General features: G+C 36.1%; 1 protein-coding gene across 2 annotated transcripts in view; it reads right to left on the reverse strand.

Moving 5' to 3' along the window:
• LOC149814445 (protein CHROMATIN REMODELING 5-like) overlaps positions 1 to 12,997 on the reverse strand; it is a 77,909-nt gene that overhangs the window by 14,293 nt on the left and 50,619 nt on the right. For both annotated transcript variants that reach the window (XM_089989420.1, XM_089989419.1), the window contains exons 16-20: positions 2,954 to 3,047; positions 2,735 to 2,859; positions 2,580 to 2,643; positions 2,247 to 2,459; positions 226 to 468 (exon numbers count right to left, since the gene is read on the reverse strand). In XM_089989420.1, the coding sequence (XP_089845546.1) occupies positions 226 to 468; positions 2,247 to 2,459; positions 2,580 to 2,643; positions 2,735 to 2,859; positions 2,954 to 3,047 (739 nt within the window). The remainder of the gene's footprint in view (positions 1 to 225; positions 469 to 2,246; positions 2,460 to 2,579; positions 2,644 to 2,734; positions 2,860 to 2,953; positions 3,048 to 12,997) is intronic.

The raw sequence follows: 12,997 nt of genomic DNA on the forward strand, positions 1-12,997 counted from the left end.
CAACACACCCAGGGTCATTTATGTCCAACTTTTGGACTTTATAAATATATAATTTTTTATATTTTTGCCGCACCCCCGCACCCAAGTTTTTTGAAAGTGCCGCACCCCTGCACCCGCACCCATGTGACACAGGTTCAAACTATCTAGATTGCTAAGCTAAATCAATTCCACTCTTTAATTTTCCACAAGTTCAAAAAAAGCTGTAGCAAACATCCAGAGACTGACCTGCAGATCATTTTGTGGGTTCCAATCTGAATCAAATATTATAACAGTGTCTGCAGTGGCTAAATTGATTCCTAAGCCACCAGCACGAGTCGATAAAAGGAAACAAAAATCATCACTCCCAAATGCATTAAAATGCTCCATGGCCTGGTGGCGAAGGTCAGCCCTTGTACTACCATCAAGCCTTTGAAACTGGAACCCTCTTAAGGACAAATATTCTGCAAGTATATCAAGCATCCTGACCATCTGTAGAAACACATTAAACAAGTTATGAGAACAAAACACTAAATTTAAAATTCAAAACACATATTATAACAAATTAACAAAATAACAAAAAAGGAATATGTATAACATTACCAAAATTATCACATCAATAAATCACTTAATAATCAGTTCACATTAGCTAAATGTAAAATGTTCATATGTACTAATCTGATGTAGCCTAAAGGCAAACATACAACCCTCCCAGTACTTGGGAATATATATTGTAACCTAGTAAGAGATCTGCTTAAAGCCTTAAACCAAAGCTCAAAAATTATACACACACATGTATGTATGTGTGATGCTGAGAACATCGAATTGGTCATAAACCTCAAGAAGCAGGAAAGATTGTCATCAAAGGTCTCTTACTTCATTTTGGTTGGCCAACATTGGTACGAGGATCTAGTAGCCATGCCCCTATTGACTATGCCTACTTTTGTATTGGACGATATTATTTGTGATGCTAATCATTTTGCATTGTCAAATAATGGTGTTTGTCAGTTTCAGTTACCTGGTAACAGCATCATTGATAACCATGTAAAGTTGTCTGATAATGTTTTGTTCGGTGACTGTTTTTCAGTTCGGTTGATCACCTGGTTTTTGGTGTGGACACTTTTAGGGCAATGCATTCATGATCAAATGGTGCCTTTGATGGTACTTGGATCAATCTTAGATCTAATCGATCATGAATTTCATAAGCAGGAGATTTATTAAATGTTACAGAAAACTTCATGTCTTTTGGAACAAACACTTCTATCAAGACTTTGATGATAAGGCTCTTTTAAATACCCAACTGATGGAGAAAGAACCGGACATGGTGTATGTTTCCTTTGAGCATGCAAAACTTCAAAATCTATAAAAACTGAAATTCATGATACAGAAATTTGTCAAAGAATTTAGTAGTTTACCTTTTAAAAAAACAATAAATTCCTAACTGTTATTCAATTATCCAGGAACAAAAGCTCAAATGGATTTTTTTTTTGTTATTCTGGAAATGTTTGTGGTGGAGAATGATTCAATCAAATGATAGCAACACTTAATTATCGAATGATGAATGATCCAGTGTAAACTAAGAACTACAGACCTAGATACAAAGAAGAATAAGCATAAAATATATCGCTTGATTTATCAGTTTACTAGTATTAAATTTTATGGTTTTCAGGAACTGAAAGACAGTGAATGTTTTTCCAAACCTATGAACAATTCATTACCTTTCTCCTATTTCTAAATTTAGATGCTATTCAAGAAATAAGGAGACCACATTGACAGATTCATTGGGACCTTGTCTATGTAATGTTCAAGAACAAGGCACCAGAGATCATATCTAAGGCACTAGATCTTGATTAATTGCCTTCTTTGTTTTACGTTGCATCAGAAATTGCATTTTGAATGAGATGGTTCTCACATTACTACAGCTAATTAACCCTTACAAAAGAATAGAAAAACTAAAGTTAAAAAAGGCTACAAACAGACAGCTAAACATGGAAATATGCATCAAAAGTGGTGTGCAGGAAGCAGGAAAATCTGGTTGGTTAAAATATACCATAATAAAATAAAGTATATAAGATAATGGTTCTCATTTAGATGTAGGGGATGCAAGGCTGCATATGAAAAACTAGATCATTGATGATTTTACAATTTTAGTATTCAGACTTCAACAAGCAATATAAGATTTCTTTATTGTGGCTGGTTCCTATGCTCGAGAATTTAAAGAGTTTTAAATTTCAGAGGTAAGCATACAAGCACACTATTTTAAGACAAACCTGAGAAAATATCAAAACACGATGGTTCGTCTCGCGTAACCTAATCAGAAGTTTGTCAAGTATAACGAGCTTCCCACTGCTCATAATGATACGTTGAACTTTCTGATTGACATTAAGGTTGGCATCCCTACCATATCCATGGTCTGCACTTTCAAACAGGAATGGGTGGTTGCAGCATTTTTTCAACTCCACAACGATGTTAAGCAATGAAACCTGGCAGCTCATAATGTCGATTAACAAATATTTTCCAACAGATTATCAAGTAGGGGGCAATTGATATTAGACATAATTGAACTGAGACATACTTCTGATCCACTCAAAGAAGTAGCTAACCTGGTTTCCACGTACTCCTTTGTTTAGATCATGGAAATTCCTCTCCAAAATCCACTTGTAGTATCTTGCCAGATGCAACAATAAATAAACAGGGATGTAAGTTACCGGAAACAAACATATTTTCTACCTAGTTTTAGGCAAGCATCAGTCCTTACTGTTTTTGAAGGGGAGTCATTTCAACCCTAAGTATCCGTTCAATCTTTGGAGGCAATGATTTCTCAACATCTTTGATAACTCTCCGAAGAAGGTGAGGTCTCAATTCTTTATGAAGACTGGCAAGCTGGAAAGTGCCATGAAGATGGTAAATCAGAATATCTCAAGAAAGGTTAAAATGTCAAAGGACACAAATGTAGGATCATTTGATCAAAGTGTACCTCAATCTCATTGAATGAGCTCAAGTTCTTGTACCTCTCAACAAACATATCCTTATTCTTGAACTTCTCACGCTCAAGAAAATGTAGTAGAGCCCTACATGATCACAGCATTGATCTAGAAAGATTGATTCAAAGCTCCAATAGCATAATCATAAACTTGAACAAGAGAGCAGCAGTAAACCATGTCCTCTCTAAAAGAATTAGCAAAGAAATAAAGCCAGCCTGTCAACCAAATACAATGATGACCACTAATGACAGTAAAGCACCAAAAACTACAAAGTAGAAACACCATTGGAATATAAGCAAACAAAATTCTGATAATTTTTTTATTTGAAAGAATGCACACAGAGTTCCACATCATCTATGTCTCCACTAATCAATTACCACCAACACTACAACATGGTAAATACCTGTACAACAACAGGTATCCAGCAAATATCATGATCACAGCCAGTTGTGCACGAAGCAGTAGAAACACAAGGTCTACTGTAGAGGGCACTGACTCAAGATCAGCAGAGAAGCTTCAAGGATGGCATGTGTATAATAACCAAAGGAAAATGAGTGGCATGTAGACTCAGAGTCTGGTGTGACGTTTGAGGCTGATTCAAGGTAATTGATAAAAAATGAAACAGATCTACTTGAATATGATTTAGGTGCATTTCCTATTAGAATATAGAAATCACACTTCATCGTGATAAGCAAACAAGGAAAAGCATGGGAATATCATATCTACCTGAGTCGTGTGCAAGTGAGTATATGCTAAATATATATGTATATATATATATAGAGAGAGAGACAGACAGACTATGTCACACAAACTCTTCTAACAGGGGGCACCGCACCCGCGTCGCACCCAGGCGGGTGCGACACTTGGACACAGATTCCTTTGTGTTAGGTGAAGTCAGCCACACCGAGGTCCATTTCTATCCAAAAGTAGATTCAGTTAACCCTAATCAAGTCCATTTTTATCTATACTATATATATATAAATACATAAATGCACACAAATACACATAGTGTTAACTTAAAACTGTTAAAATGTATATATATATATATATATATTCCCCGCACCCATGTTTTTTTAAAGTGCCACATCAGCACCCGCACCTATGTGACATAGCAGACAGAGTGATGTGTAGCTGTGCAATCCATAGGTGCACGTGCAACTCAAAAACGGGGTGTCGTTGAGCGTCCATTGCGCGTGTGATGGATGCTCAGCATTTTTTCTGCAAAAAATGCTGAAAAGCGTAAAAAATAAAGCAAAAAGGCCTTTAGCTGCGGTTCTGAAGAGCAGCTAAAACCTTTCTACAAAATTATGTGTGTCCCTTAGTGGAAGTTAGCAGCGCTTCAAAAGTGATGCTAATTCCAGAAAAAATGCAAAAAAACATGTTTTTTAGCATTTTTTGAACCGTTTTTGCATGCTGGCCATCCATGACACTCGTGATAGATGGCCAGCGTGATTCCACTGTAGCTGCACACCTAAAGATTGTACAGCTACGAAATATATATATATATATATACCACTGTCACCGATATATATTGAAAATATCATGATATTATCGGCTATTTCAAGGTAGCTGATAATATTGAGAATATATCACGATATTTTTGGGAAAAATCTCTTTTTTATTTTAAGTATGCAGTTCTTTTTTTTGTTTCTTTTATATTTTAAAACCTTTAAAACATGTTTTGTTATATTTTTGGAAGAAAAATAATGCAAAACTTATTATTTTCTTATCTTTTTTGTTGTTATTTATAGTTTTTTCAAATTTTTAAACTCCCAAAAAATTCCCGAGATTTATCAACTTTTGAAAATCTCTCCGAGAAAAAACCTCGCCGAGAAATTACCTTTAACGATACAGGTGAATATGGTGTGTGTGTGTGTGTGTGTGTGTGTGTGTGTGTATATATATATATATATATATATATATATATATATATATATATATATATCTTCTTGTAATAGGTCATGCCCTCTAGGGTCATTTTGGTCTTTTTACTAATTGTAATAGGTCATGCCCTCTAGGGGCATTTTTGTATTTTTGTTTTTCTATTTTCTATTTTCTATTTTTTATTTTTATTTGTATTTTTTTACTGTTTCTAGCTGTTGGGACTCTAGGCCAACGGCTAGCAGGACTAGCCCTTCTACCTCTTTCTTCTCCTATTTAAATGGGGTCTTACTCATTGTTCAAGTATGTTTCTCTAAAGCATTCTTTAAGTGAATAGTAATATTATTTTTACAAATATTGTGCTCCTTGAGTGTTGTTTGTGAGGTGCGACAAGACCCTACCATTTAAATACACCTTACATATTCTTCCATTGAAGAAGTCCAAAAATTTAGGTTGGCACAAAAGGAAATTTGAGAATGACTAGTTAACTCTTGTTGGACAAGCAGCTAGAGAGAAGAGATAGCTGTGGAGGCATTTAGGCAAGCTCTAAAGAATCAGCAAGCTAAAGCTCCAAACGCCATGGAGTAATTTGGATGTTTACATATGTAAACAGCTCAGGTGATATCTTTACTACAATCGCAGCAAATATTTTAGAAATATCACAGCATTTTTGGCATGATTTTACACAAATTGCTGAGACTTGAAAATATCACCTAAACTGAATTTTAATAAAATAACATCAGATCATCCACAACAATCTATAGGCATGTTCCCTTTTTTAAAAACATGATTTCACAAAATTTTCCATACTTTTTGACAACCAGTGACAAATTCTCAAGAGAATCAATAAATTAAACCTTCCTATATCTTTTATAACCAGAAATCCCAAGAATGACAAATTGTCATCTACCACTCTATATCCCAATTTTCCTACATTCTTCATCGGAAAAAAAGTGTTCTATTACAGTCATTGTACAAATGCCTAGATATGGAAAATATGTAGGAATTCAACCATAAGTCCCCATCGAAAGTCTTAAAACTAAGAGTAATCCAAATCTTTTTCAAAAAATTTCAATATCCTTTTTTTATAGGCAAGCAGCAGGCTAGCGTCCACAGAATTCAATGTCAAATGCAAGATTCCTTAGTTATGATAGTGTGACTCTACCATCCAGCTATCTCATTTAATGTTAATGCCCACAGTAAACAAAATTATGTTAAAAGTTACAAGTGCATATTTACCTGAACTCTAGTTGCAGTTTATGGGACTATTAGAACAACAGGCTGTATAACCAAATTTTTAGTTCTCTGAACCACGGGAGTGCAGTGCAACTACTCTATGATGCCCAGTACATGAGTGTGATCTGAGAGCTGAGGGTGGTGAATTTTCCATATCTCATCCCCCGGTAATTGCCCCTGGTCTGAAAGCTGATCTGCTAACTCCAACCAAAACTATCTCATTGCCTGGTTTCATATTTCACATCCCTAGGGCGGGTAAACAAGCTGAATGGCCTAAGCTTTTGGTCATTCTGGCTCAGCCCCTTTAGGTTCAGATCCAGCTTCAGCACAGGCTCTTCTTGCTCTTGGCGGGTGGTGCCAAGCTCAAACTGGAGCTGACTTTATATATGTATGTGCTTGTGTGTGCACGTGGGTGTGTCTGTGTGTGTGTAGAGAGAGAGAGATGCAATCCTCCTAACCAGAATACTAAAAACTATCATGCCAACTGGCATTTTAAGGGTTTTTTCTTTTTCTTTTTCTTTTTGGAAATCTGACCAACAGGTGCTGGAATTTTCATAAATAACAAACCTAAAAAGATTGTATTTTTTCATAAAAGAAGCACAATCCAAGAGTCAATTTCCAGCAAATGGACCATGTGAAACACATCTTCAGGTTGGCTGAGAGAAAAAACAAGGAAATTCCAGTTCATACACAGTTCACATATTTGGTGGTTTGTGTGTGTGAGTGCGCATGCGCGTGTGTGAGTGTGTGACTATATATATACTTGAGCAGGGAGCTAAACCCTTTTTTCATGCTTGGCTCATTTATGCTAAACAAGCTGCTCAGAGCTCAGATTGCTGAGCCTACTTGACACACCCAAATGAAGTTTATGTGAGCCAAACTGAACTGAGCTGAGGCTTGGTTTATTTTTCCCACCCTGCATATCCTTATAGAGTGTATGTGCTCCATCTTTCCACCATTTGGACAACAATTCAAGTAGAAGAATCAAAATGACATTGTCAAGTTTTAATCTAACAATTTTAAATTGTGGAAGCTGATAGAAAACCAACAAAGTGTCAATAGGGTAGAATCTTCCTACACTTAGCTGAACATATCTAAGAAGTTTGAAATACGCTACTACTACAACAACAACAACAACAACTACGCCTTCATCCCAAAACAATTGGGGTCGGCGATATGAACCAACAAAGAAAATCATTATGGGTCTTCCACATGAATCCTTCTCCTCCATTCATTTCTATCCAATGTCATGTCCTCGGTGAGGTTCAAAGCATTCATATCCTTTCTTATCACCTCCATCCATGTCTTCCTAGGCCTACCCCGACCTCTTTTAACTAATATATTTTCCCATTTCTCCATCCTTCTAACTGGAGCATCATTAGGCCTTTGTCGGATATGTCCAAACCACCGTAAATGATTCTCTCTCATCTTATTTTCAATGGGTGCAACGCCAACCTTCTTACGTATCTCCTCGTTCCGAATCTTATCTTTTATTGTATTTCCACACATCCATCTCAACATACGCATCTCAGCTACACTCATTTTTTGAATATGATGTCTCTTGGCAGCCCAACATTCCGTACTATATAGTAAAGCGGGCCTAATAGTCGTCCTATAAAACTTTCCCTTCAACCGCAATGGCATTCTACGATCGCACAACACTCCAGTTGCACTCTTCCATTTCATCCACCCAACCTTTATCCTATGATTTACATCTCCATCAATTTCTCCATACTTTTGAATGATAGATCCCAAATATTTGAAAGAATCATCCACCGGTATTTCGTGCTCACCAAGCTTCACTACACTCCCATCACTACTTCATTGCTTACTAAATTTGAAATACGCTACTGACTTCTAAAAATATTTGAGATAGGCTGTTATCTGTGAAACATTGAGAATATTTTAAACAACTTGCACTTTATAGAAACACACAATATTCTACAAGAAAATAAAGAATTTAAAACCCAATTAGGCATTTCAAAATTTTAACAAAAAAACTAACTGAGCTTATAAAAGGTTCTTAGGTTCTATATGAAAATTTCCGCACAGTTAACCAAATTTGTTAAGTTTCAGTCTAACAATGTAAACAAAGCTTTGATCCCGTTTAATCACCAAATTAATAACCAATCAATCATCAGTTATCGAAGGAGTTCAACATTGGAGGCACCGTTGGAGTCAAAGAATCCTCTGGAGGAGCTAGGCAACCAATAAGTCCTCATGGATCTTGGCCACTGACCTCCCACATCTTAAGGTGAGGGATCTCGTGGAAGCAATTTGGGCATTAGGAGCCAACTGAAATTCAAATGTGAATAAATTGATTGTGAAAAACTAAGGACTTTGACCATAAATTTCCCTACAAATTTGATGGTTATTATCAATCCTAATCTATCGGGGATGGAAAGATAGTACCACGTAAAACAAATAGGTCTCTGTTCACCATAAACTATGTGACTTATGAGGTGACCTTAACCTTAGAAAAATATCCACAATTCTCAGTATTTCTTATTTCATTCTTTTCACCAACCCCAATTTTAAGTTTACATAAAGGCAATGTACACATATGCACACACACCAGCCTGAACACACGTGCATGCATATACTGTAATGAAATATGCAGAAATAAAAACAATGTCCTACAATGGACATTCACATATAGAAAGCAAAGAACAAGTCCAAAAAGGACATACACAAAAGCCAACAATGGCTTGCAAACATAAATTCTTATAAATGCAAGAAAGGGCTTCAAGAAGCCAATTACTTTACAAAGGGGGAGACCCCACTTATTTATAGGCAAGGAGGAGCGAGAGAGAAGGAGAAAAATAAGAGAGAGAGACCACATTGGGAGGCCCAACAAGATGTCGTTGGGCTCCCAACGGTCACAATTGTGACAGTTGGGGGCCCAACGACTCCTAATTGGGACCCCCAATGTGAATGCATTAAATGCATTTTAGAAAAAAGAAAACAAAAAAATAAAAGAAAGAAAAAGGAAAATAAAAAGAAAAACAAAAATAAAAAAAGACTACAATGCCCCTATTGGGCAGAATTACAGGAATACCCTTATCGGGTATGATTGAATATATATATATATATATATATATATATATATATATATATATTGATTACTTGTATTTTAACGCCCTCCCTCAAGCTTTACAGGGATATAACCGAAAGCTTGTTGAGAAAGAACATAAAACGAGGAGCAGCAAGGGCTTTAGTGAAGAAGTCCGTCAACTGGTACTCGGATGTAACGTAAGGCAGTGCTATGGTTCCTTTTAGGTATTCATCACGAACGTAGTGGCAGTCCATCTCGATGTGTTTAGTACGCTCATGGAAGGTGTGATTGCTTGTGATATAGATTGCGCTTTTGTTGTCACAACACATCTTCGAAGGAGTAGAGATGACTATGCCCATATCACTGAAGAGACTTCTAAGCCACACAAGCTCCATGGTTGTAGTGGTCATTGCACGATACTCCGCTTCTGTTGAAGACAATAATACTTTGTGTTGCTTCTTGCATCTCTAAGAAATCATAGTCACCTAAGAAAACACAAAAACCAGTAGTTGAGACTATCATTAGGATTTCCTTCCCAATCAACATCAGTATAAGCAATTAAATCAAGTGATGACGAAGAGGAAAGAAAAACTCTCTTAGTTATGGTGTTTTTGATGTATTTGACTATCCTTAAGATTGCACTCATGTGCACAGTTGTAGGTGCATGTTGAAACTGACTGAGTGAACTGCATGAGTTGTGTCTGGCCGAGTGATGGATAAGTAGGTCAGAGACCCAACAAGTTGGCGGTAGGGAGTAAGATCCTCGAGGAGTGTTCCATCTTCCAACATTAACTTTGCATTGATAACTTCAAGGGTTTTTGTCTTCTTATCATCGGAGATGCCAGACTTGGAACAAATGTCAGCAACAAGTTTCATTTGAGAGAGAATATACCCTCGGAGAGAGTACGCTACTTTAATTCCTAAAAAATATCTTAAGAAACCATGGTCCGACATGTCAAAATTCTCTTTTAAAACTTTCTTAATATCATTGATTCATTGCTCATCGCTTCCAGTGATGATCATATCATCAACATAAAGTAGTAGAATAACTACTGAAGACCCTGCACTTTTTACAAACAAAGCAGTGTCAGTATAGCATGAGCGAAAATTCAAACTTGTCATTACATTGTTAAATCTATCATGCCAAGCCTTTGGAGCTTACTTTAAACCATATAATGTTTTTTTAAGTTTGAGAATTTTATTTTCACCAATACATACTCTTGGAGGAGGATCTATGTAAACCTCTTCATTTAATTCACCATTTAGGAATGCATTCTTAACATCTAATTGATAAATAAGTTATTTTTAACTAACGCAACCGCAATAAGAGTCCTAACACTAATCATCCTAGCTACAGGAGTGAAGGTTTCTTCATAGTCTATACCGTATTTTTTAATGTATCCTTTTGTTACCAACCGGGCTTTATAGCGTTCTAATGACCTATCACTTTTAGTTTTAATTTTGAAGACCCATCTACATCCAATAAATCTCTTTCCAGTGGGTAATGAGGTTATTTCCCAAGTTTTTGCCTTTTCAAGGGCACTAAGTTCTAAGTTCATGGCTTCAACCCACTGGAGAATGTTTTTGGCTTCATTATAATGTGAAGGTTCATGAAAAGAGTGTAACGCAATTAGACATGCTTTATACTTTGGTGTTAGACTCATAGGAAACAAACTTATTAGGAGGATTGGAGATTCGGCCGGATCTCCTTAAGGAGGTTTCTTCTATGTTGGAAGAGTATTTTTCTAAGGCACTCATGGGAACTTGTTGACCACGCCTAACATACGTTTGGATGGATCTATCACTTTCATTTTCAGCATTGTTAAGAGGAATATCCTCTAGATCATTCAACAAATCATTTGAGATTTCCTTTTCTTGAGGAGTCACATCTTCTTGAGAGAGAAGATCAAATAAGAAAGCATATTCGCTTTTGTCAATATCTTTAGTTTTCTCAAAACCATTTTCATTTTCTAAAAAGGTTACATCTTTAGATACATATAGTTTGTTGTTTTTAAGGTCGAAGCATCTAAAACCCTTTTGATTTTCTCCATATCCTAAGAAAACACATTCAATAGCTTTAGAAGATAATTTATCTCTTTTATGTGTAAGGATAAAACATTTACACCCAAAAATTCTTAATCTATTGAAATCAAGTGTTCTTTCAAATAATTTTTCATATGGAGATGTATTTTGTAAAGATGAAGATATCATTCTATTTATCAAGTTGAAGTTAAAGCGGCTTCGGCCCAAAAACTTTTTAGAATTTCTTTAGAAATAAGAAGTGTCCTAGTGGTTTCCAAAATGAGTCTATGCTTTCTTTCGGCTAGACCATTTTGTTGAGGAGTCCTAGGACATGATCTTTGATGACAAATTCCATTTGTTTCTAAATAATTTTGAAATTCATTTGATAGATACTCTCCACCCGAATCAAATCTAAGAGTAGAGATATTACTTGAAAATTGATTTTTGACTATCATATGAAATTTCTTGAAGAAGTCAAAGACTTCGGATTTTAAATTGAGAAAATAGATCCACACATATCTAGTGTAGTCATCAATGAAAGTAATATAAGAGGAGTATCCTCCTTTCGATATGACCGGAGAAGGGCCCCAAACGTCCGAATGGACTAACTCAAAAAGTCTTTTGGATACAACAGTTCTATTTGGAAAGGAGTGGATTTCATTTTTCCAAAAATACAATTCTTGCAAACAAAATGTTTCTCATTACAAAATTTCTTTCCAAAAGGAAAGGAGTACATTTTTGAGAAACTTGGATGTCCAAGTCTTTGGTGTCAAGTTTCAATATTTTTATCTTGGACATGATTACAAAAAGAGTTTGTGGGAAGTTTCAAGTTGCTCATGTAATAGAGATCTCCCCTCCTATGGACTTGCCCAATCTGCTCCCCGGACCGAAGATCCTGTATAGAGTAATCCTTAGTTGAGAAGAAGATTTCACATCCATGATCACATATTTGAGAAACAGAAAAGAGATTTAAATTAAGTTGAGGTACCACTCTTACGTTTGGCACAAAGAAATCTTTGGAAAAATTTAAAGTTCCAAAACTTTTTACTTGTAAAGATGTACCATCGACGGTTGAAACATAAGAGTTTTTAGAGTTATTACACAAATCGGAAAGCCCATTTTCAAGAGGGGTCATATGAAAGGAAGTTACAGAATCAAGAATCCAAGAAGACATACCTGAAGGAGAAGAAGAAGCTATGGCGGCACACGAAGTTGATGGCGATTTGAGTAGAATTTGAAGTGCTTTCGATAGTTGAGCAAGAGAGGACTTCTTCCCTTTGATAGTCTGCTCCTTTTGAGTAATTTCTTCAACGAAAGCAACCTTACTTTTGGTGTTTCATTTAGCTTAGGGCAATTAGGTCTTATATGACCCGGTTATTGGCAATGATGGCAAATGGTTTTTCTATAGTTGCCATTATAGTTATTTTGCCTCCCAAAGTGTGGAGGCTTATAGGCTTTCACATGATTGTCGGGTTTAGACACGGCCAAAACTTAATATCCTCCCTTAATCATGCCAAGACGAGCTTCTTATTGGCATATTTCTGCTATGGCAGCTTCCAAAGGAAGAGGCTTAGATCTATGAAGTAGGAAAAATCTAACTTGTTCATATTCGGGCCTAAGCCCATGTAGAAAATGGAAAAAGTGTTCTTTTTTCATTTGTTCTCTTCTTAGTTCCACATCTTCACTAGAAACCCACTTTGGTTCTAGTAGAGATAGCTCATCCCATAAGGGTCCAAGGGTGCTAAAGTAATCTCTTACACCCATTTCCCCTTGCTTATAGTCTGGATTTTTTCTTGGAGAAAGAATTGATGAGCAAGGTCTTTTTAAGTATACATACCTTTCA

The sequence above is a fragment of the Nuphar pumila genome, chromosome 15 (genome assembly GCF_984573655.1).
Source record: "Nuphar pumila chromosome 15, dmNupPumi1.hap1.1, whole genome shotgun sequence".
Taxonomy (NCBI): domain Eukaryota; kingdom Viridiplantae; phylum Streptophyta; class Magnoliopsida; order Nymphaeales; family Nymphaeaceae; genus Nuphar; species Nuphar pumila.